General features: G+C 40.0%; 1 protein-coding gene across 1 annotated transcript in view; it reads right to left on the bottom strand.

Annotated features, from left to right (window-relative positions):
- The window catches only part of ctdp1 (CTD (carboxy-terminal domain, RNA polymerase II, polypeptide A) phosphatase, subunit 1), a 140,447-nt gene that overhangs the window by 89,042 nt on the left and 24,338 nt on the right, over positions 1-27,067 (bottom strand). The window contains exons 9-11 of the mRNA XM_067425771.1: positions 15,235-15,376; positions 11,784-12,008; positions 487-643 (exon numbers count right to left, since the gene is read on the bottom strand). Coding sequence (XP_067281872.1) covers positions 487-643; positions 11,784-12,008; positions 15,235-15,376 — 524 coding nt within the window. The remainder of the gene's footprint in view (positions 1-486; positions 644-11,783; positions 12,009-15,234; positions 15,377-27,067) is intronic.

Raw genomic sequence — 27,067 nt, forward strand, 5'->3', positions numbered from 1 at the left:
CCAGTATTAAGCAAAGTTAGCAACAGTCTGACACCGCATGAAAGAATGACACAAAGAAGCGAGAGGTTTTACAACCGAGTGCTGAGGGAAATTACATGAATGAATTCTATGAATGCATCTCTGAAGGGAACGGACCCTAAGAAAAGCGCTAATGAAAATTTTTCTTCATTTTCTTTCCTCTGTGAAAGTTGTATTGTTAATAAGCTCAGCGCTGCTTTGTTTACGGAGGTTACCAGGAAACGGCTCTATTTCTGCTATTCCATAACCGCCAAGCACTGACAGAGTGTGGATTTGCATTTTCATTAAGCCGGTCTACATTTTATGCACTGTTGTACATTTTAAGAAGTTAATGGAAATAAGATAATGTGCATTCTAAAAATCTACACAATAACAAGTTAGTAGTTATAACTAGCTGTTTGTAAAGACAATTTATGTTTTTAGATAGCTAAGAAAACGTGCATGAAAATGTGTGCATGTGTGTTTCACCTCCTTGTCCATGCTCTCCAGATCTTCTTTGCAGAGTGTGTAGAGTGGCATGGATTCAGACATGCTGGGCTGTCGTTTCCTGCGTGAAGGTCCAGGCTGCTCATCGTCAGTACTCGAACCTGCAGCCTCGTCCGTCTGCTGTGACCCCTGAGCTAACCTGAACAAATACATCAACAATCAATCGCTCAACATTCATACTCCAGATCAGCATCTGGGGAAGCAAGTTACAGTGTAATCAGTCACTGGGTCAAATGTTTCTCAGGCACTACTGGCTGAGCTTGCCCTGACCGAACACCAAAGCATAGCAGCAGCTCTCTCAATCTGACCAACATCTAAATAAGCAATCAAACATACCCACAGAACAAGCCTGTCCACAGTACACAGCAAACATTCAATCACATCTCCACTTCTGTCAGAGGAGCCACAACATGATAATTATGATAACTCTGCACAGGGAGATAGATGGTCAGAGCAGACAGTGTCTGAAATAATTAACGTCACTACACATGCTTCTACTGTGCAATCTGTTTAAACCAGAGGTCACCACCCTTTTTGATTGGCTTCATCACTCTGTCTGCTCTCCCCCAATACACTGGTGTGTGGTGGGCGTTCTGGCACAATATGGCTACTGTCACATCATCCAGGTGGATGCTACACATTGGTGGTGGTTGAGGAGATTTCCTCCCTTCCATGTAAAGCACTTTGAGTGCCTAGAAAAGCGCTATATAAATGTAACAAATTATTATTATTTTTAAGCCCAAGATCCCTCCCCTTGGCATTGATGAAAGGCAAGATTTCCCATATTCAATCATTGTTTAAATTAACAAGCAATTAATTAATAGTTACAGTGTCATGAACTGATTTTTTATACCATTGTCTGAGGTCAACTAATGACGTTCATGTGGCTTTTACATTCAAAAACATAGGCTATTTTCTATACTGGTTTTGAGGCACTCACCTAAATGCTGGGTCTTGATGAGCGTGCCAAACTGGAGACTTGGAAGTAAGTGCCCTAGAGTAGGATAGGATACGATTTGCATATTTATTGAGCTTTTGCTCCCCTGTCAACTCACATGAGCGAGGGATTGTTTTGAAAACGGCTACCAGAATTATTCTCTCGACCACACAGGGCTCGTAAATATCTTTATCAAACAAACACAATGATTTATTTCTCATCTACCCGCAATTGATTGGAATATTATTTTTCTATTACTTGGCACGCCTGATCTGTGGATATAAGAGCGAACCACGTGCCCAAATCAAGAAAGGAATATTACTTCACTATTTGAGATTCACCAGTACGCTTTGGTATCCTGTCTGGAAAACAAATAGACCCGGGACTACTATTACATATAAAAAAAACGTTTTACTCACATAAGTGTGTTGCACCATTCCTGTCGGAACCAATATAGAAGGCACATCATTGTGTTTTAATCTCAATATGTTTGCAAATTCAGCTCAACCTGAGACTTGTTTACAAACGATTCGGCGGTGAAATACAGGGAACACGTATATAATGTCTTCCCCATGTCAGCTGGAACTTCATTAAAAATAAAGTTCAACTACACATTCCTTACTGAAGGAAGCGTATGCAGTGACTGTTAATGCACAATATCTTGCTATTCTAATATATAGCAATTATAATTTGCTATTATAATCTTGCTATTCACAATATTCTTCGGCATGTTTATTGCTGCTGGCTAACGATCTGATCAGCTCCATGAGTCAGTGGGCAGGGCTACTGAATTACACGTGCTGTAGAGGTATGTTTCGCCACACGATGACGTCAAATTGCAGCACACAATTGTTTTCTGGGTTTGGTGTCTATAAAAGCTTTCCTTTGAGTAACAATGAAGTTTTCAGCTCTAAAACGTACAGGATATTGTTATATTAACATGACCTTTTATATATCAAAAGCTTAAGGGAAAGTTGATTTCTCAATTCATCACCCCTTTAAATCCAAAGCAGGGGGCACTACTAAATACTCACGTTTCTATTTTACAACATAAAATAGATGTTTTAAAGCTTAGAAGGTTGGCTTTACAGTGAATATAAGGAACATGACCATCACTTAACAAGTGCTTTTAAATTTGCTGACATATTATAAGTGCTCCATTTTCATAGTGTGAAAAAAGGATTTATATGAAAATGTAATCTGCAAAATCATATTAGATAACAGACAGACTCGTGTCACATATCGTTGAAAAGATCTCAACTAGCAGAATATAACAACCATATTTATTTCAGTTACACTGTGTTCCAAAGTATTATGCCAGTGACATATCAGAAGGATTTCAGTACAATACATGATAGTGTTATATGGGATATCAGTTTTATTTCTCATATATATTTTTAGATAACTGGTTTGTTAAAGAGTTTGCCAGGTCTACTTAGGTAAATAGGAAACCTAATTAAAGAAGCTGTTCCACATTATTAAGCAAATCACAGATGCAATATGGGGAGCAAGAAAGATCTTTCTGAAGCATGAAATGGTGCAATGCCTTGCAAAAGGCATGAAAAACACCTCATACTTTGTGAAAATTGATTGGAGATTATTAAATTATCAAAATATTTGAGTGAGTTAAAGCTCAGAAAAACAAACAAATAAACTGGATTAAAAGAGCAACTATAAATAAATCAAATGATCCCAAACATAGCAGTAGACAATGTGTAGATTAATATTTCATCATATGTGCTTTTCTTAGCAGGTTAAAATGGAACTATAATGTATGGCGGAATAGCACTTCTGAGAGTACTTCGACTCGGCGCAGTAAAAAGTCACGCCTGAAAATCCTCCCTCACATCTCCCTCTCCCCCCTATTGACAAAAATCAGAGAGGGAGGGGGATATGTGAGGGAAAATTTTTCAGGCATGACTTTTTACTGCGCCGATTCAAAGTACTCTCAAAAATGCTATTACACCATACATTAAAGTTCAATTTTAACCCGCTAAGAAAAGCACCACGTTTTCTTTTATGTCACCATACGTGATCGTTCAACAATTCGTGTAACTGTATTTAAATAGGGAAAACGTGGAGGTGTTTGGTCACTTCTAACTTGATCTCTGTTGGTACCATAGTGAATGAACTGGGCTAAGTGGGCTAAGCTAAATGCTATCAGAATGTCACCGCCCGCCAGAGCGATTAAGTGCACGCACTCAGACGAGAGAGGTATGTATCAACTCGTTTAGTTAAAGAGGTAATTCAGCACTGAGAAGATGAATCTGCATTTAAACTGGGTCATTAATGTAGTAGAAATGTGACAATTTTTTATTTAATTATTTTTCTCATTTAATTTGGTGCTTTCTAGACTGAGAAAAGACGGAAAATGTATTTTTTGTCTCATTGGGATGAAAGAATACAATTCCCAGAATGCTTCGCTGCCCTGTGAGGCCACTCCCAAAGCCACCGCTACTGAATCACTTATACTTTCCCACCACCACGTTCATCTTCATAAAATCAATTCCAAAGCCAAGCGGAGCTGTGAGTGCGATCTCCCATCCCCCATGTGCGAGTTGAAAACGTGGAAATGGCTCCACAATGGAAAGTGGAAACATTCCAAAGATACTCACCGAAGTAATTATTCCAGAAATAAAATGCATAAATCTCTCGTCTCAGGGAGATATGAGGGGGGAGCATGATCATTTGAATATACTCCAGGGTTTCTACTGATAGAAAGCCATATGCTAATCGCTGAAGTAACCCTTTAAGGGAATAACACAATTTAATATGAAAACGCGGTGGAGTTTCCCTTTAATATTATTTGTTACACCGTTTATTTAAGTTATGTTGTAATGTTTTCTTCCATTATCTTTATTATTACCATTATTATTATTTATGTTTATATATGTATTATTATTAATGTTCATATATTCCTCGCTTTGGCAATATTGTTTTATTTACATTCATTCCAATAAAGCAATCTTGAATTTGAATTAGAACATTATATAATAATAATAATAATAATATGAGAACAATTACCCATTTTAACTATTTAAATCAATAATTTATTTAAAATTTAAACTTCTCATTACTGCTCAAAACACATTTTTGAAACCTATACATTCATTTCCTAACAAAACAACATCCAACGTATTACCAACATTACCAATGTATTTTTAAATGTTACAAATGTATTTTATTTTTTAAACAAAATCTTATTCAAAGTCTGAAGTCAAAGTTTGAATAACATCACGTGTAAAACCGCACGTGTAAAATCTCAATAGCAGTCATCTTGGAAAGGTCAACATGTCAGCCCATCAGAAATAATCACTAGCTAACCTACTGACAAAACACACCTACAGTGGTACAAACCAGCAAGACTCAAGACATGGACTTTCACAGTGCAGACAATGTACACGGATCGTGGTAATTTACAACCGCCTCTAAAGCAGCATATCTGTTTTTATATCCAATCAAACATTTAATTTCCTCACATTCTAGAGCTGTGGAAAGCCCGATGGTTTCCGTAGAAACGATCTAAAAAGGTCCGGTGGGAAAGTTGTAGACTGGTCTGTGAAGCAAACAAACTCAGAATTCACAAAGGAGACAGAGGGACGAGCTCAATAAACCATGTCTTCTGCTGATATGAAAGAGACTGTGATTGACACTAGACTGCACTGGGAGCTTTGCTGGACAGAGCAGCTTCAGGGATCCAGGTATGATGTCCTTTTGAGCAATGGATATATTTTATAGGGATGCGCCAATCAGGATTCAGCCGACACCGATCCTGATCATTCAAGCTTTATATAAGCTCTCTGTTGGCTGTCACTGTAAAAAACCCTTACTCTCTAAAGGCATTTTTAATGATTTCACTTGATTTCAAGTGACATACTTAAAAGAAATGTCTTACTTTCAGTAACTCTACAAAAAAACACACAAAAAAACAAGGTTTTTGATAGAAAACCTTTAAAATAGTGATTAAAATAGATTTTTATCATACTTGGAGGTTCTTATGTTACAACACTGCTGAGAAAACCACAGAAATAGTGATGCAATTTACTGATGACTATTACAAAGTATATATTACAGGTTATAAAATCAAGTTTGGTTAAGTTTTTGATGATCTTCTAACATTGTTTCATCTGTGTGCTCAATTCTGCAGTGCACGGAAAACTAAGACCTGCCAATCTGAGCAATCAAAAAGCCTATAGAATCTAGCCACGCTCCAGCTTCAAACCCTGTCTAAATTGGTCTCGACACATCGTCCCTACCCACCATATCAGAGATCCAGTTTCCATTGTTTGAACTTTCAAATGACGTTCAAAAAAAAAAACTGCACCACGACTGGATCCTGGAAGTCCTATAGCTTTAGCCATGCAGCATGTCATGCCACTGCGTGAGGATTTTATCATGGATCTATGCATCATGTTATGTTGTGTTTAAACTCAATTGAATCGAGACAAAGTGCTCAAAATAAAAGGTGTGTTTCGCTATGGTTTACTAGCCTGCCCTGGATGCCAGCCGAACTTAGCCCCGCCCACAAAATTTTTATGTCGGGCAGTTCGGTCTGGCCTCGCTCCATAGAGGAGTAATTATTCCCAAACAGAAACTGTTCGGACCAATGAAATCATCAGGGCGGGCTTTAGATGATGATGGACAGAAGATCAACAGTAACGTAATAGTGCACGCCATCAAAGGGGCTTGGATTATATTTTTTCGAATCCTAAACGGAGAGCTTGTTTGTATATGCATTCACCTTCAAAATTTCTCTCAGAAATTATGATCATGTTGGGTAAGTACTCTGTGTATCATTAAATTATTTAATTTTTTTTACAACACCGGCAAAGATCGTGTATTCCAGCACACGTGCAGACAGGGTTGCCAAGTTTTTACAACAAAATCTGCCAACTACTAGCCCTAAACAATAGCTTCTTGGGGGAAAATGGCGTTTGGAGGGTAAAATGTGTGTTATTTTGGCATGGTTGCCTGCTAAAATTCGCACTCAAGGGTCTATATATTACATAATAGTCGCTTCAACCTCTGTGGGCATTTGACGATGCGTGGCTTTGTTGCTCTGATTGGTTGTATGTCTATCCAATTGATGTCTTTCCTGGTTCGGTTGAAACACGCCCCATAATCACAGCCCAATGGAGCATTTTCAGACTCATATTCTGACTAGAATTGAGTATGATCACATCAGGCTAATGGTTTACTAATATTTTGCGAAGTTACAAAGCAGAATGTGGAGCATAATCCTCATCTGTACGGGATGTCTTTGTCAGCGGGAACATTTTCTGGTTTTACCTCATCAAACTGTGATGGTTTGTGAGATCATGTCACAGAATGTGATTATCGGCTGATACAGATCTGATGAACTGAAGAGCATCCTTAATATTTTAGTCTCACATTTCAAAATAAATGGAATTTTGAAAGTCATAACATAATTGTCAAAAGTAAACACATGAGAAACATCAAATCTAAACTAAAATCTGGATATGTTCAATCATTTGAATTCACTAGGTTTAAATAAATAAAAAATAGTAAGAGAAAATTTGGTTATCTATTTGGCTATTTGATGAATCTCCTTTAGTTTTGCACATTTATCTTCCCTTCATAACTGCATCCATGAACATGATTTCTGCCCGAGTGCTATCCCGATTCTTTTCCACCGGCTGTGAGGTGAAGATCTCATGTCCCAAGATGCTGCGGTCAAACTTGGCGTCATTAAACTACACCTTTGTTTTGAATAGCCGCCCTCTAGTCTAGCGGATGGAAAAGTTACATAGTGTAGCTTTAACCCTTTATCGGACGAAGAACCATATTTGTAACTTAATCGCACATTCGCAATGGTGTTTACATGCCTCTCCGTGAGCTCGTTCATGGATGCAGTTATTAATGTTACTGTAGTATGAAGCAGAGGAGGACTGAGTGTTGAGGGAGCAAGGAGTGCTGGAGCGATTTTTGCCAAACACACGGCTCACAAGCAGCGGGACTTTTATTATGAAGGGACACAGCCGCTTTTCCAGTCATGAGTATGAAGTAACGGAGCTCAGTTTATCATATTAGATACATTTAATTGTGTTTAAAATGATGTCGTGACGTTAGTCTGTATGCTCACTCGAATATCAGGGGCTGCAGTGACACTTGTTGCACAATGCTAAGAGTAAAGCATTTCTGCCAAATAAAAACCAAGGGTAACGCAGATGACGCAATTGACAGACAACTGCCTCAGACATCCTGGGTCCTTGGTTAAAATAGCAATTTTCTCACAATTTACAAATAGTTGTGCATTTAAAATATTGTAAGAACTCAACTGAACAAAATATTTAACACTGGCCTGGTGTTTTTTGATATTTTACTGTAAAAATCCTACATAGTGGCCCTTGAATTAAATAAACCCAACTTTAAAGCTTAAAAAAGAAAACAAAAATACCATAGAATCCATGTGACTCCAAGGATTGTAAAGTCCTATGATATCTTTAAACTGATAATCTTAGGCACTGTGACCACTCCACTAATTCAGTGAGTTGAAATCAAGCACTGGATCAGTTTGATTCTTGAATTAAACATTTAGACTGGTTTTCCGAAATGGATTTACCAATGTATTGAAAAGTTTCAATTTAAAAGAATGATTTATAAATCAGACAAGTTGTTTCTACAACAAGTTGTGTCTACAACTTTAAAAAAGAAAAGAAAAAGTATTAATGATGCACCAAGAGAAAAAAATTCTGCCAAAAATGTATTTTCAGGGACGGCTAAAATGATTTTTGGAGGGCTGAAATCATTAACCGGCATGGTGATGATTAATTAGCACTTCTCAGATGGCGTTTTGACTGTCAGTGTGTAATGCGTGCACACAACATGGATAAGCTACGACCGGTAAAGGTCAGCTCTGTGAATGCTGGGTTGTCCGGCTAAGTTGGGTTGACAATACCTATTTAAAATTTTCATCAATCTTAATTTTGATGAACCAATCTTTTCATCCATGCTATTTTCAGTTGATGTGTGAACAAAACTTCATTAAATATTATATGTACCATGTGTACCGTTCAATAATCACAATAAGGTGTTATTGTTTTTATATGAAACAAAGTCAAAGAATTTGTGCTCTGTTCATTTCATAACAATTCAAACAATAAAGGTTATTTTGACACTTCTTTGACACACTCACAAAGCGAATCTAGTTACAGACCTAGCGTCATTTTTTTGTTATCCTTGAAGAGCTTCAAACTCTCAAGAGTGTTAAAAGAGCTGGTCATGTCAGTCATGTCACCTATAGGTCAGATATTAAATACAACCTCAACCTCGATTCACTATACAACCTCAGTGAACATTTATACAAAATCAGATAATTTCCCGTTGCCATAGTTCAGCACCTCATTAAGGGTTAAGGATGTGTACTGGAAGAAGGACATCTTATTTTATAGAGATTTAAAGTATAATTGAATAAATTATCGATTTATTCCGTTATTTACAGGTTTCCCATAAGAATGGAAATTCTCTTAAATTGGCAAAGTTTTTAGACATCTGTTTTCCCATTTGCCTAAAACATCTTTCAGTGGCACATGCGATTCTTTTCTCTTTTGCTACCTAGCAACAAAAGACGAACATGGGTGATTCTGTATTGATGCTTCTGTCCTCTCATTTTCTGTTCTTGAACCATTCAACAAGGCCTGTTGCCTGGAGACCAGCACATTCTTCTCAACAGCAGCACAAGAGCACTCACTGCCAGCCTACATGTGACGTGCCGTAACAGGCCACAATGCAGTCCTGCTATTTATTCAACAGGCCTGCTGTAGAGCGGTGCGCTCATTATGAAATATTAGTTCAGCTTGCAGATGGCCAGAGTGTATCTGTCTGGAGAGTTAGTCAGGTAGAGCTGTGGTTTAAATATCAAATTTAGCTCTTGTAAATGGTTCCTAGAGGACAGAGGATTGCTTTATTAAATTTGCAGCCCCCTACATAGACAGCAAGTGCAAGGATAAAGCAGAAATAAGACAAATGGAAGGAGACTGTGATCAAGCTGAGAGCAGTTAACAAATGTCTAAAGAAAACGAGATCAGGTATAAGGGGACCAATCCTTCTCCATGAGGTCTACCTGCAGAGTTGAGATCGAATTATAATCCACAGCTAGCCCAGCAATTAACTTCCTCCTTTATTAAAAATAATAATAATTTTTAAAAAAAATCAACAAAAAAAACAAAACAAAAAAAATCACACAAGTAGGTGTGTGTGAGAGCAAGACTGGCACTACTGGTGTTTGGATTTCCAAAAGATTGGAATAATGATGATTTTTTTTAACATGTTTATGAAATAAATTTATTTTCTCTCAACAATTTGATCATAATTTAAAAAAAAAGTTATATTCTAAAGTATTTTTAAAATTAAAAATATATATAAAAATATCTATATTAAAAAAATATTAAAAGAGAAAAGTTATGTTAAATTGTAATATTTCACTCTATTACCGTTTTTAGTTACTGTACAACATTACTCCATATTTTTAACAATAGGGACTAGTATAGGCAGCTTTGCTGATTATAAAGGAAATTTTTAGTTTTGCCACTTTACATCACGCCTCATGACATAATTGACATGCAGTTTTTAGAACAGAGGTTAAAGGTAGGGTAGTCAGTGTTTTTCAAAACACAGTAGTCGCCTTTTACAGTTCATCCTGAACCAAAACAAGCTTATGCTTGCATTCATGTCACACTGTAATTACCATAATTGAGAGATGGCAACCCGTTACACTCTACTCGGATCTCTTTAATGTCATCCGACTTGGAATAATGCGTTTCTATTATGGTGTAAAATGATTTAATGTTTTAGAAAGAAGCCTCTTATGCTCACCAAAGCTGCATTTACCTGATCAATAATACAGTAAATAAATGATGTAATATTATGGAATATTATCACAATTTGAATAACTGCTTTCTATTGTAACATTTTAAAATGTTAATTATTACTGTGATGACAAAGCTGAAATATCAGCTTTTTCCCCAGTCATTACTCCAGTCACATGATTCTTCAAAAATCATCATAATTTGCAAATTTACTGCTCAAGAAACATTTATTATTATCAATGAAGGAGTGCAGCTTCATATTTTTCTGGAAACATATTTTTGTCCCCAGGATTGTTTGAATTTAAAGTTCAAAACAACAGCATTTATTTGAAATATAAATATTTTGTAACATTATGAATGTCTTTAATCTCACTTTTGATCAATTTAATACATCTTTGCTGAAACTTGTTTTTTATTTTTTATACAGCTCTGGAAAAAATTAAGAGACCACTTAACATTGAGAAAGGTGTAGGTGAAAAAATGTAATAATAAATCATATATATTTTAAAATAATGTTGTGGCAGGGCCAGAAGAAACCTGAACTACTAGCTTGACCAGGAAATCCCCAAATAAAGGACAACATTTTCTGGAGAACTAAAGAAGACTTTTCCATACATTTAAAATTAATAGGGGCTGGAGCTTGACACCAGAAAAAGTGGTCTATATGACTCATGTGTTATATATTATAGAATCTTTTGAAGTCATAAAATATCTTTATGTGTGTAAAAGATCAAAATATATGATACAAATATAAAAGATTATTACAGACCAACTTATGTTTTTATTGTCATTTTGGAGCTTGACCGTTGCAGCCCTTATTAATTTTCATTATACTGAAAAGCATAGACAGAATATTCTTTGGAAGTTCTCCTTTTGTGTTCCACTGCAGAAAGAAAGTCATACAGAAACAACTTATGAGTAAAATATTCATTTTCGAATTTATTTCTCTCCTGAACAAATGCTGACGCAGGAGGTGCCGTTTTTTCCTCCTCTTTTTCGATCAGCATTTACAAGCTTGTTTTTATTATTCCCTTGTCACAGCAATGACCAAAGGTGCTGATGAAATTTGCTAATAATTTCTGTTTTACAATCTCAGAGCTGCCAAGGCGCAATGCTTTATTTCTCGCAGATTTTATTTAGAGCTTCGAGATTAATGTGAAATAGACTGAATGAGAAATCCAATATGAGCTGGGAAAGAAAAGGCAAGCACAGCATCAGGGAAGGTCTTACTGACCAGGCACTTTTCCTACTGGCCTTTCATACAAATGTCTAATAAGTATATAATCAAACATTATATATCATTATATTCCCTCGCTCTTTAGAAATAAGACGTTTTATGTATCGTGCAGAATGTGCAAAAGCAGACCCTTGAGACATATTCATGATTCTGATCCAACCATGAGACCATTAACATGACTGCTATATTTACACATCAACATCTATCTGATATTCAGTGACTTGATATTCAGTGTAATTTCATACATAAAAAAACAAATAAAAAGTACACAAAATACCTGAGGGTGGACATATCTCCCTGGGTTGACATGGACGATCCATGCGAGTGAAGATAAGAGGGTGGACGCGAGGCCTGGGGACCCCGGCGAATCAGTTTGCCGGTGACGGGGTCATAGGTCCGCATTTCTGGCGGTGCAAGGGGCTTGTGCTGAACAGGAGGGGCCTGGAAGAGAGGCCTCGGGAAGGACCCCTGGATGTCTAGAAATGCAGCGGGACTATTGCTCCTAAAGGACAGTAAAAGATATTATGTCAAACCATTTTTGACCAGGAACAGTAAGATGAATGTTATTCCATTAACTTCGCTGAAGAATTATCATATATGTTAGGGTCTTTCCGATTCATTTCCTAGGTCCGGCTGATTTTGACCACAAACAGCCATGGTGTAACTTATTTCTGTGACTCATAGAATGAAGTCCACTTTTCTGTTTGTTCAGATTGCATGCCAAAAATGTCACCAACTTTCGAACCACTTAGATGAAAACTTTTTCTTTTGAATGAATAAATAATAATAATAATAATAATAATAATAATAATAATAATAATAATAATGTCAAATAAAATCTTTAGAAGATTCAAAAAAATGAATAAGGGTTAAGTGGATAGGCAACATAAAAAGAAAACTATCATTTACTGATCCTCATGTTGTTCCAAATATTTATGACTTTATATCTTAAAAGGAACACAAAATTAAAAAATAAGGACAGATGCTCCCATGATCGAAAAACAAACATAAAAAAGTATTATAAAAAGCCCATTCACACCAAGAACGATAATTATAACAATTCTATATTCATGTCCACAACAATGGATGATAATTTTTTGTTTATTATAATTTTGAGCTGCATTTGAATGTTTAAATGTTCAAACTCTTTTAAAAAAAATCAGGGAGATTCTGATTGGCTGTCAACTGTTTTTAATGCACATCAGCTAGAAAAAAATAATAATCTGAAAGTGATTCCAATGACATTGTTCCTCTGTGTGTCATTGTCATTATAGTTGTGGTGTGGAATTCCCTTTCCTCATAGAATTAGAACACTTATTAAAACTACAATTATAGTTGTCCTCGTTATGCATAGCCCTTAAAGATAACAAAAGTACTTAAAGGAGCCCTAGAATGAGTTGAAACAATATGTTAAATTATTCTCTGATATCTACATAGAGGGTATGTGACATATTTAAGGGGAAAAATTGTCCAGATAGTTTTACCGGTCCATTTACAAACCCTATAAATTGTCTCTAGGGGCCTGTTCTTCATACGTTGCTAACTCAGTTAGCTGGATTTGATTGTTGACGATTTGGCTTGATCTCGGATTGTTTGGTTCTTCGAAGCTCATTCTGGACTTGCTGTCATAGCAACAGGTCCGTTAGCTTAAACTGCTGGGGAGCAGGCTTATTTCATGTAGACAGGATTAGATTGCATCTTGAGGTGATACTTAAAATCTGTCCCAGCCACTGCTACTTTATTACAAAAATTCCTGATTAAACCAGGGGCAAAACTAATTTAAAATAATAATAAATATAAAAGTTTATTTGAAAATAATATTTTAATGTTGTGTAAAATTTGTGTATAATACTATAGACACAGTCACATGATTTGAGAGATTTATTTGTGAATTGTGATGGGATAATTACTTTGTACATAAAGATGTATTGGAGGTTTACACACATTGTGCAGTTAATCTTTGTCGTGCATTAATGTGAGTGATGACGGATATTATGGGAGTGGCTTAATGCGGTGTAAGAGATTCAGATAATTTGATCTTGACTGTTAAGAAATGTAATTGTTAAAGTTAAAGTTTTAACTTTAATAAAAACTTTAATTAATATTGTCACATAACACATCTTCTTTAAATTGACTTAAAAATTAAAATACAACATTAAAATTAAAATGTAAAGTGTGTACAAATATTATAAAATTGTGAATATAAATAATTAGGAATCATGTTCATCAAAAGAGTGCAAATTTAATTTATCTAACTTTTATGTTGGTTTGGTCGTTTGTCTGTTTCCTTATAAATGTATCTACGGTTGTATTTTGTAATACAAAATAATATTAACCTTTGTCATTATACACACTATTTAGTTTTGTATGGTACTTGGAGTTTCCTGTTGTTACTGTACTAGCATCTTGCATCATCTAGACAATGCGGTCTCTCTAAAAAAACTTTCAATTTAATCAGAAATTGTTTAAACAGCTAGTCAATCAGTGGATAAAGCACTACTTACTGCTTGCAGGAATATAGTTGCCCCTTTCTTCAGTTTAAGACACTGAGCGAAGCTTGCTTTAAATGGGCCAAACAAACGAACGTTTTTGAAATAAATTGTTGTGGTATCTGATTATGATAAACCTCAACCATGACTGTTGACATATGAAAAGTCCTCACGTCTCCTGCACAGCCTGGAACATGATGTGTGTCATGAGAGCTGCCGTTTTCGCTTTCCTCCAGTGTCTTGTTTATCTGCAGTCCCAATGATTCGCTCCGTCAGTTCCGCCTGACAATGCACGTTTGGACAGATGCAAATGCTGGGGGCGTGCATATAAATGATCCCTAACACTTGCGTCACGGTTGGCCTTATGTTGAGAATCACTTATTTTTCCGAGGTGTTTTTCATTCACGAGATTTACATAAGTAGGAGGCAATGATGTTTGAGTAGAGCTGGGCGATTAAATCGATTTTATCGATTAATTCGAGCTTGTAGTTTCATGTCGAGTTTTGTGAATGAAAATCGTTTTTTTTTCTTTAAAATCCGCCAACGCTCCCTCTGGGCTCCCGTAATGGCTCAGCCCTCCCCCGCGCGTTTGCCACAGAGATACACAAACAACAAGGATAGCGTCTAACAACAACATACAGTGTCACTGGTTCAGTATTTCACAGAACTATTAACAAATACCCCGCTGCAAAGTGTGTTTGAAGTCTGAACGGAACTGCGCTCATTTGAGCTGCGCGGACAACGAATGCAGCGCGAGCTCACACACGGGCCGATCTCGTGACAGACGCGATACAGTGCTGGAGATCCAATGAGAGAGCGTTTAAATTCACCACAGTATCGGTAGTTCAGTTGTGTGCTATATTTCAAGTCTTCTGAAGACATATATTGACTGTGTGAACAAAGAGACTGAAAAATCATGTTTGACAGTGATTCACAATTCACTTCCCATTGACATCTTTTGTTTGCCACGAAGGAAATTCATGTGCATTTGGAACAAAATGAGGGCCATTTTTGGGCAATTCTATAATACTGCAAAAGTCAGTCAGTACAAGCTGAAAGATTTATTGGCAACTGTAAGAAGCTCAGTGTTTCATATTCTATTCATGAATATTGCAGTCCAGCAAGTGAAAAACCATTAAAATAATGATAAAAAAAGAATGTTGTTGTTACAGTCTTAATACTGAAAGGCACAAGTGAACAAAGGATTAAAGAAAAGCAAGAAAGACTGCAAGAGAATACCTGTGTGATTTGTTATAGTCCTCTTTGAGGGGAAAGAGTTGCTCCTCTACTCGCTCCCAGCGCTCTAAGCAGCCCCACAGCCAATCAGGATTCACCACATGAAGATGTTTATAGCCCAGAGCTTGACGAACTTTCTCTGTACCTAACAGAGACACACACATGAAAAATGGAGATAAACAACACGTTTCTTGCCAGTGTCTCTTGCTCCAATATCAGCAGTGATAAATGTACAGTGCAGTGCCACAGCAAAAGAAAATTGCCATCTGAATTGAATGTGTTAAGGAAAGAAAAAAAGTTTACCACCAATGCCAAGACATCTTTCTACTCCTCCAGTGTAATTACTGGTACTGCTTATCGAAAATACAGAAGAAAAAAAACACTACAATTTTGACCTTGAGAACAGATGTGATTCTCAAATTGAATGGAATAAGTAACATGCTTCTCTAGATAGCAACTATGAGGTAACTACATTACTATATTATTATAGATATATATTACTGCCATTTATTAACACATCAAACAATTGTCTTATATTGCTGATATTTTATAAAGCACACACTACTGTTCTACAAGGACACAATAAAATGATCAAGTGACAGTAAAGGCATTTATAATGTTACAAAATATTTCTATTTTAATTCAATTCATCTGTCAAGAACGCATCTACAGATAGCACTGAACGGTGTCGCTCGGAAAGCCCTTATATGAAAAGAAATGGCAAATGACGAACCTTGTGCACACAGGCTCTCATTTAGAATACCTCAAAATCACTAAGATTAGAACAGGGTTAAGAACAATTTCATTTGCTTACTCAAGTGCTGTTAATTAGGCGGAGATTTTTCGTGAGACCTCATGTGCACACAAATACAAAATCCATGCAATGTTTTTAATATATTTTATCAAATAAATGCAAACTTGGTAACATAAAAAACTTCTTTTTAATACATTAAAATCTTACAGAGCCCATACTTTTGAACTGTAGTGTATAATTTAATAAAAGTTTATAAAATATCTGCAATACGAAATAAAATAAAAAACATTCCGAAATTTGAAAACTCAACAGCATTTAACTTTCTACAAAAGCTTTTCTGATGGAACTGAATTACTGAAAGCCAGCAGCGAAGCACTTTTTGATGAAGTGATTGGGTTCATAAAGTATTATTCAATTACAGGAGATTTGCATTGATTTTATTGTTTTCAACCCCCTTGCATTTTGAGGAAATTTAAAGCATCAAATAGACAATGCAGAAAATGAGTGTTTTGCGCACATGTAAAGAACACCGTTAGACAATTCTACCTCTGCCTGCTGTCTATATGCATACATATTTTTCTACCAGTATAGTCAAAATTAGTGTAGCGCCATGAACAAAGTTATGCTTGTCTTATCAAAGGACACTAATCATGTTGGTCCAAACAGGACATGAATTAAATCTGCTCACAGCCACCTACTGACTTTCATTATGGAACGTCCTGTTTCGCCGCTCTCGTCTGAATTGATCATGTGTGAAGTTGTGTCTGTAAAAGCGAGGGATCAGAAAGCGAGAAGGACATCCACACAATTACACAATCCAGCCACCAGACAAATAATTTGGCAGCAAAGGCTGAGATCTGTAAAAAGCTATCAAAAATATTCAGTACAGGAAGAAAAAGTTTGGCAGCTCCCCGCTTTTTTTTCCCTCCTAGTCTGGCTTTGTGGATTTCCTTCCACTCTTCCTCTCATTAGCCGTTCAACATTTAAACAGTCTTGTAGTCGCTGTGTTTGGCAGAGCTGAGGGTGCTGACGGACGAGGGGGGCGATAACAGTTAATGTGACAGTGTGGTGACATTGGAGTGTGGAAATGTTTGCTTAAAGCTTAATGGTGGCCAATTAGACAGCACTCTACAGTAATTACATTTGCACTTGATCGTCCAAGTGTGTGTCTCAGTGTATGTGTGTGGGGGGGTGGGGGGTTATTGTCAAGATGAGCACGAAGGAACAATAGACTCAACTTGAATAAACAAAGTTCATGAATCTCCAAGACTGTGTGGCATTAAAAAACGTTTCATGTTTATGAACGCAATCATACGAAACAGTTCTGGGACGCAATTATACCAATTTTTGTTGGGCATCCAGGAATTTATTAAACGTAAACGTGTTTCTGTAAACGCGTAACAATGACAAATGAGAAAAAATAATAAATAAATCTTAATCTAGTTTAAAACATGCCTAGTTCCCTGAAAAATGTAGTCTTCCTATTTATTTGATTACTTCATAGTTAAATTTTTTTAAATATTTTATTATTTTTAATACATGTCATAGTGTCATAGGTTTGACTGAATATCAAGTAATATTTTCAGTAAGTAAAATAGATTTCACCACATGACTTAGCAGACTGTTTTCCTAATTAAATATTAACTATGTATGAAATAATGTTTAACAATAAAATATTTAGAATGTAAACTACATAGAAGTGAATATAAACTGTACAGTGTCATTGGTCCTTATCATTGTGCAAACTGTACAATGCAAACTCGTGCAAACTCGTGTCATAGACTGTATAATCATGACTTTCAATAGTCAATGTTACATGCGAACATCCTCACCGAAACATAAGCGTGCATATAAAAGAACATTGTGCTACTGTTGAAAATCTTTTGTCTGGAAAAGAAAAGGTGTCTGGTGTGTCTGCACTCTGCAGTCAGTCATGACTGGACAAAAGAGGGCATCATAGTAACAGTGACCTCTCTAAAGGTGCTGTGGTACACCTGGACTGATAAAGGACTGTACAGGAACTGACATTCAAAACCTATCCTGCTACTAACAACTTTTTTTTCTCTTACAGATAATGAGCAATTAGAGAAACAAAGTGCTAATCATTTTACTACGCCTATCATTTGTGGTGACCTCTGATTCTGGAATAAATTCTTCCCTGCTGCTTATGACACAATGCACCAATCAGCTCCCTCACAGTCTCCAGGAGATGTTCAAGCTCAGAGAGACAATATAACCTCAGAGGAATAGGTATTTTTTCAAAAAAACAGTGTGAGAACAAATAAAATAAATGTATTACAGTCAGAGGGGTAAATCTGTGGAATAGTTTAGATGATAAATTAAAAGGGTGCTATATAGTTAAATTATTTTAAAAAAATACAAATCTAGAATCATTGAAAAATATAAGGTATTAGAATTATAAAATAAATAAATAAATAAATGATTAATTAAATGATTATTATTACAACAAAGGTGTGAACTAATGGGAAGAAGATGATTAACTTTTATTTAATTCTGTTTTAATTTCAGTTTTTGGTAAAGTAAAGTAAAGTAAAGTATGTATGATTTTGTTTTCTTCTTGATATATTGTCCTATAGTAAGAGGGCTACGTTAATACGTTCAGACTTCCGCCTAGACCCTTTCGGTCTTTGTCCTTGTCTGTCAAACGTCGAAGGATTATATAATTTAATTTAAAATGCTGTGTTCTTTTTTAATTTTTTGTTTTGTTTTTGTTTTATGTTGTTTTTTTTCGTCTTTGGATGAATGACCGAATAAACTATTAAACTAAAACTTAATTGTATTATGTATTTGTATTATTATTGACTTCCAATTCATTTTTGACCTAACTTGGTCACTTAAAATTGGTAACTCACCGAGCAATAATTCAAATAATAATGAATGTGCTTGTTAGGCGCTGATTCAATGTCACAATGTTGAGAAAACACTAAAAGTGAAATGATTTCTGTAAATCCAGTGATCAAATGCTGTGTGGGTCTCAGTTTTCATGAGTAGTGGCTGGTCAGTGTGTGCAATTCCACAAATCTGGAAGACCTTACAGTGTTTTCCATTCATTAACTAGACAGTGGTGGCTCAACACATTCTAATTTGTCCTGCCATAGTCTCAAAATTAACTGGAAATATAATGCCTGGAATATATAAATATGAAAAGTGCTCAAAGTGGGCTGGTATGCACCGAACACAGTACCAGCACTTTATTTTAATCTGCAGCGTTCCCTCACTTTTTCTAACTCCGACATAGACATAGAATCAGGAGCTATAATCTGTACGAACTGAATGGTTCAAACGTCTGTGCAAGATTACAGTCACTGAAGCCCAGTTGTTTTATTTTGCATGAGTAGCATGCGAGTTCACCAGCACGCTCCAAAAACGTGATAATATTTGCACAAGCTGTTCCTGACACAATGCTGATGATAATATGAGCAACCCATTTGAATTATATTGAGACTGTAGAAAAACACTAAAGAGAAAGTCGAACAAAATCTAAAAACAGCCAATAAAAAGATGATGAAAAGAGGGGAAAACATCATCCTCCAAGCATTTTAAACTACTCATGACCTCCTTTACAAGAATTGATCACATTTTACTGTATTTATTGTGGTAAATTTAAAGTTTATTTATAATAGATCATCTGTTAGGGGAATAAATTTTTCATTAAAGATTTATATTACAATTGTGGCATGTTGTAATTTCTAAATGTGTAGGTTGCTATTTTTCATAATGCTATAGGAAAAAAAGAGGAAAGTTAACATTAGCCTAAGCATAGGTAATAATGGTGAGCCATCAATGGTCTAACTTGTAATTATATATTTCCTTTATTTAACCGAGTAGGTCAGTTGAGAATAGGTTTTCATTTACAATGACGACCTGGCCAAAAAACAGAATAAGACGCAGGTGCAATACAATAAAAACATAAAATGAATTTAAAAAATACAGCAATAAACATAACATATAAAACACACAAATAACTAAAAACAAGTAAAGCAATCTTGTATAATTGACCAAACTGAATTCTTAAAGGAGGAGAGTTAAATAAATAAACGAAGCTTTAAAGTCTGCTGCAATTGATTCCAAGGCAGCAGAAAACTGAAAAACCAGTGCAGACTTTAGGAATACATAAATTAATGAAATCGCTAGAGCACAGATTACGACTAATGTTACGAGTATTAAGAAGTGATTGTAAATATAATGGTGTTTTCCCTTAATGGTGAATAACCTTATTGTAACAAATGATTAAAACGATTACAAGAGTTATAGCCAGGAACTAGAGACTTTGGGGTGGTACTCTGTGTTTTCAACCGCAGGGACAAGGGTCTAAGGGTGTTTCACATCTCTAGTTCGGTTCATTTGGTCTGAACCGAGGGCAAACAATTATACATTGTTGCATTTTTTCAGCTTTTTTGGTTCCTTTTCACACCACACTGATTGCTTTGGTCCGAACCAGTTGAAACGAACCAAAACGCAGGCACGTGACAACATCCCAATCACTCATTGGCCATGGCGTATTTCCTAAACTGCTTTTCGATTGGTCAGAATTTACGTGTGGGAAAATTCCAGCAGAAGAGGCAAAGCCAGCAAACTATAATAACACTATGAAGAGACGACTGCGCGGGCCAGTTTTGTCCCTGGCCATAATCTATTACAATGTGTGTATTTACCACAGTATGCAAACAAAACATTTCTATAATGAAGCGCGGATGCGACGTGAAAACAATAGGTTACTATCGTAACCCCGGTTCTCTGAAACATCGAGTGGAGAGATCCACCTATGGGAAGGGCATCCGTACCTGACCTCTGCAGAAGCATCCAATTGCACCAAGTCTGACAAGACAGGCAGGAGCGCGCAGCCAATGCCCAGTAAGGCCCCACCCCTTACCAGCGGGCATATATGGGCTGCATACGCTACTGTACATCAGTAAGTATATTCGCTTCTCGTGCGGTAAGCGGGGCAACGCTGGTGGATCTCTCCACTCGATGTTTCAGAGAACCGGGGTTACGATAGTAACCTATTGTTCTCTTTCATCATCTCGTTTCGAGATCCACCTATGGGAGAGACATGGACAGCTCCCCGATTGCCCAATACACTCACAGTGAGGTCCTGTTAGCCAGAAAAAGACGGTCACCCCGAGGGGCGGTGCACGACGCGTCTAATAATCATGAACTCGCCACACCGACGCAACCGCGTAACTGCGGTGTGAAGCAGGACATGAAACATAGGCTATGTGTGTCACACATAAGGAAGGCAGGGTTAGGAAGACCCCACCCCCAAGACCGAATGTGCTACTGAGGTTCTGGTGACATCCAGCCTGTAGTAACGCACAAACGCATGGGGAGAAGCCCAACTGGCCGCAGAACAGATATCCTGCAGTGATACTCCCCTGAACAGAGCCCAAGAGGCGGCCAAGCCCCTCGTGGAATGAGCTCTGATGTTCCCTGGGGGTTGCACTCCCTTTGATTCATATGCCAAGATTATAGCGTCCACAAGCCAATGTGAGAGGCGTTGTTTAGACAGGGGATCCCCTTTGCGAGGAGGAGCCCATGAAACGAAGAGTTGGTCACTCTTCCGGAACGCGCTGGTCCTAGACACATACGTTTGTAACGCACGGACTGGACACAGGGCATTTAGCCTCTGATCCTCCGCGGAGGAAAAGGGCGGAGGGTGAAAAGCGGATAGCTCCAACACCTCCGATGTGAACGCAGGGAAACATTTCGGCATGAATGCTGGATTAGGCTTGAGGAAAACCTTATCTCCACCCAGAGAGAAATTGATGCACGAGGGGTGGACCGAGAGTGCATGTAACTCACTGACACGTTTGGCTGACGCCAAGGCCAAGAGCAAGGCTGTTTTGAAGGACAGCAACTTAAGGGGAATATTCCCCAGAGGCTCAAAAGGGAATTGAGACAGAGCTTCCAGCACCATGGAGAGGTCCCATTCAGGGATCGTTCTCCTAATGACTGGCAAGGAGCGACGGGCGCCCTTCATAAATCTGCGGATTAGAGAATGCTGCCCAACCGTTGAGCCCTCAAAACCCACATGACAAGCAGAGATAGCTGCCAGATAGACCTTAATAGTGGAAAAAGACCTGCCCTTATCCATAAGGTCTTGGAGGAAACACAAGATATCAGCGACTGAGCACTGATATGACGTGAGACCCCGCCCATCACACCACTCATCGAACACCTGCCACTTACAGCCATACAAGGACCGTGTAGAAACGGCCCTGGCATTCTGTATAGTAGCCACCACGCGCGGGGGAAGCCCTAACGCGCTTAGGTTCGTCCTCTCACGGGCCAAGCCCAGAGAGCTACCCTGTCCGGGTGTGGGTGATAAATCTCCCCGTTCGCTTAAGACAATAGGTCTGTGCGGAGGGGGAGGCACCACGGGTGGGCATACAACAGAGGGATTATCTCTGCCAGCCACGGCGCTTTGTCCATATCATGTCTACTATCTGAGGGTGGAGGTGCCAATCTCCGAAGAGCGGGTACCCCCTCGATAGAAGATCCGCGCCTCTGTTCAGAATTCCCGGAACATGAGTCGCGCGTAACGACAGGAAAACTCGCCCGCTCCATACCAAACGCTTGTAAGCTAGGGCATGAAGCTTCGGCGAGCGCGCGCCGCCTTGACGATTGATAGCCACTGTCGTGGTATCGTCGCAGCGTACGAGCACATGATGTCCCTGCAGACGAGGCAGAAAATGATTCAGAGCCTTCTAATTGGTTAGAAGCTCTAAATAATCTATGTGCTCTGAACGTAGTTTGCTCGGCCGCAAACCGTTCACAGTTCTGCCCTCCTGGGTGGCACCCCAGCCTGTTAGGGACGCGTCCGTCGTCACGACTTTCCGCAACATGACAGTCCCCAGAGGGGTACCCTGTGCGTAAAAGTCCGCGCTCTTCCAGTGGCGCTGAGCTGCAGCGCAGGTGCGCGTCACTGTTACAGAGCGGCAAAGATCGTGTAACGGGCTGAAATGTAGTGACAAAACCCATTTCATGAACGCCCTCATCCTCAGGGGTCCTAGTGGCAAAAACTGGATAGCTAAAGCCATAAGACCCTGTAGCCTGAGACATGTGCGATATCGCACCCTCGCCCCCTCTCTGAACTGTGACAGACAGTTCGTCAGAGAGAGAACGCGCTCCTGAGAGAGACGCGCTCGCATGGAGACTGAGTTCAGCTCCATGCCCTGGAAGATCACCCTCTGACTGGGTGTAAAGCTGCTCTTGTTCACATTCACCCTGAAGTCCAGAGATCGGGTGTGCGCGAGCACACGGGAGGTGTCCTGCAACACCTTTTCCCACGAATCGGCTATGATGAGCCAATCGCATATGTATGTCAGGATCCGTAGACCAGACATTCTTAGGGGAGTGAAGCCCGCTTCCACACGCAAACAGAAAGTTCGGGGGCTTAATTTTTGCCCGAACGGAAGCACCGTGAGTTCGTAACAAATGCCTTGATAGGCGAAACGAAGAAACTTCCGGTGTGGTGGATAAATGCTTATGTGGAGAAAAGCATCTCTCAGATCGACCGATGTGAACCAGTCGTTCCGTTTCATGACACGGGCGAGCGAACCAAGGGTTAACATTATGAATCTGTATTTCCTCAAATGTTTGTTCAACACCCTGGGGTCCAGAATAGGACGGAGGGAACCGTCCTTCTTTGTGACCAGGAAATAACGGGAAAAGAAACCCTGGTTTATCAGATTGTGGGGAACCACCTGAATCGCACCTTTGTTTAGAAGAGAGGAGATTTCCTCCTTCAGGACGTGGGCCGTGCTTTCCTCTGTGTGAGAAAAGAGAACGCTGCTGAAACGTGGATGTTTCATAGCAATCTGCAGACGATAGCCCTGTAATATCATGCGTAATACAGTAAGCCAGGCTGACACACAGCTCGTGTGAATGCTCGTCCAGGCCGTGCCGGCTTCGAGCATGCCTAGCTGGCTTATTTGTGATGCAATGGCGCCCTCTAGTGGAGAAACTAGGGACGACACGTGCAGGTTCACCATTACGAGAGAAAGGGTATTTCCCTACATTGAGAGGGTATCTCGCTGTGACGAATTCATTTGATTCGTTAGATTTATTGTGTTTTTGTGTGTGTTGTGTTTTCTGGGAAACACTGGGGCCGAAGCCTTTATTATTTGGGTGAGGGGAACACAGTATGTGCGGTGTGGTTACACTGCTTTTGAACTTTTCCTCACGACAATCCCCTTGAACAGGGGGGAACACACATCGTCCACTAAACATATGGGCTGGGCAGCCACGGGAGGGGGACACCCTACAGCAGGAACCTTCCGTCCTTTGGACAGGGGTTCTGGGGCAGGGAGAAAGCCCAGAAAACTTCTTTCGAGGCTTTTCCTTGACCTGATTAAAATTACGTCCCGGGACCGGGGGGTTAGGCAAACGCACAGGGGGCGCCTGGCGTGGGACCGTCTTCCTGGGAAGATACAATATGAAGGCCTCGTGCTCCTTCTTGTCGTCGCATCGTTGTTGCATCATAGCAACTGCGGGGCCAAAGAGAGCCCGGCCGGGCTCTACCGGGGCGCCTGCGATACGTTTCTTTTCACTATCCGGGAGACCAGACAGGTTGAGCCAGAGCGAGCGCTCTCCTACCACGGAAAGCGCCATAGAGCGCCCGCAGGTTTGGACGACCTGACGAGCATTACGGAGAACGAGGTCGTTAACCGTGATGATCTCCTTCCACAGTGCAGGAGAGGGAGAAGATCCCTTATCTAACTGCTGGCCCAGATCGTCCAGGATCTCCGCTTGGTAAGCGGAAAGGAGGGAGGAGACATTCAGAGTCCTAACAGCCAAGGCCGAGGATTTATAAACGGCCTGGTGCACCGAGGCAGAAAAACGGTCCATCCTGTTAGGAAGGACCGGCTTCGGGGGGGCGGGCAGCCCTCCCTGGACTGGGTTGAGGTGTCTGGCAATGGAGGGCTCAATGGCAGGCGGTTCGCCCATGCCGCGAGCCGCCATATCTTTAACCTCCTGTCCCGCGAGACCGTGTTTAAGATCGAGCGGGTCGTTCCAGTAGTGCCTCATGTGCTTAGCGCACGCTGGAAGAACGGGAAAGAGTTCTTTCCTCGGGCCGGGGGGGGCTCCCAACACTTTACCGTCATAAATATCCCTCTCCTGGTCGGTGGCGCTCTGTGGAGCCGGCCATTTAATCTTGAGACGAGCGGCCGCTCGTTCACACACATCCAGGAGGATGGATTCAGGCAAGGCCGCGGGGGCGCTAGCCTGGGGAATAACAGAGGGCGGGATGGCCTCCTCGTCCTCCGAAATTCCAAGAAGGCCCGCGTCGTCGTAATCACCGGACCCGGCAAGATCGTCGGCGAGCGGGAGGTTACCCGTGAAGATGTCCTCTTCGGGGAACTCAGGATTGGGCTGGTCAGCCAAAACAAGAGCCGTCGCGCCCCGGGAGGTCCCCGGTAGCGCGCTATCGTCACCGTGTTCCATATCCGAGTACGACAAGTCAAGCTCGCCACACTGAGTAGCGGCAACTTTAAGGCGGTGTCGCAGGAGTTTCTTAGGCAGTACCAGGCAGTAACTGCAGTTCTCCGGGTTCTCTATTGCCTCCTCTGCGTGCTTGAGGCCCAAGCAGACCACACAGAAAGGGTGAAAATCCTTAGCGGCGATAAGAGACCCACACGCGGCCGGGCAGGCCCGTAATAGGCTAGACACAGAAGGAGAAGACTGAGAGAGCGACATACCCGCGAAAAACTCAGAAAGGTCCGTGGCGGCAGCCGTGGAACAGGAAGACGGACGAGAGCGCGAGCGGCTCCGAATGCAGACACAGAATGTGGCAGAATAGAACTGTCACGCCCGGTGGAGGCTGATCTGGCGATATTTCCTCCTGCAGACAATAAGTGAGCAGCGCAAATCTAACCGAACTGTGTCAGTGCAGAGATCGCGAGAAGCGAATGTCAACTGATGTACAGTAGCGTATGCAGCCCATATATGCCCGCTGGTAAGGGGTGGGGCCTTACTGGGCATTGGCTGCGCGCTCCTGCCTGTCTTGTCAGACTTGGTGCAATTGGATGCTTCTGCAGAGGTCAGGTACGGATGCCCTTCCCATAGGTGGATCTCGAAACGAGATGATGAAAGAGAACAACGTTCTAATGCACTGCAGACGGCGAGCGCGCATCACTCGTCACTTCAAGAGGAGGCGTGCATTAATTATTAACTCTTGACATGCTCATCTTCCGAAAATATTGCCAACGATCTATCAGGTAATAATATCATGCACACAATGTCAGCGCAGCTACGGCAGCTGGTTCAGTCCAAAAATGATCAGTTGGTTCTGTTCGAGGTCGGATCACGTTCTCACCACAAACAAACCGCTCCAGAGTTCGTTTGAAATCGTACCGAGATCACCTCTTCAAGGAGGTCTCCGTACGCTTGTTTGGTCCGCTTTTGGTGCACACACAAGTGCGATTGCTGCTTTCAGACCTGACCAAATGAACCGCACCAAAGAGGGAAACGAACTCTAGTACGATTCAACCGAACTAAGGGTGCTTTCACACCTGCCTCATTTAGTTCGGTTGAATCGTACTAGAGTTCGTTTCCCTCTTTGGTGCGGTTCATTTGGTCAGGTCTGAAAGCAGCAATCGCACTCGGGTGCGCACCAAAAGCGGACCAAACAAGCGTACCGAGACCTCCTTGAAGAGGTGATCTCGGTACGATTTCAAACGAACGCTGGAGCGGTTCGTTTGTGGTGAGAACGTGATACGACCTCGAACAGAACCAACTGCAAAAGTACTGATCATTTTTGGACTGAACCAGCTGCCGTAGTTAGCTGCGCTGACATTGTGTGCATGATATTATTACCTGAAAGATCGTTGGCAATATTTTCGGAAGATGAGCATGTCAAGAGTTAATAATTAATGCACGCCTCCTCTTGAAGTGACGAGCGATGCGCACTCACCGTCTGCAGTGCATTAGAACGTTGTTTTCAAGTCACATCTGCGCTTCTTTATAGAAATGTATTTGCATACTGTGGTAAATACACACAGTGTAGTAGATTAATGGCTAGGGACAAAACCAGCCCGCGCAGTCGTCTCTTCATAGTGT

Source organism: Pseudorasbora parva, chromosome 19, assembly GCF_024679245.1.
Source record: "Pseudorasbora parva isolate DD20220531a chromosome 19, ASM2467924v1, whole genome shotgun sequence".
In the NCBI taxonomy this organism is placed as follows: Eukaryota; Metazoa; Chordata; class Actinopteri; order Cypriniformes; family Gobionidae; genus Pseudorasbora; species Pseudorasbora parva.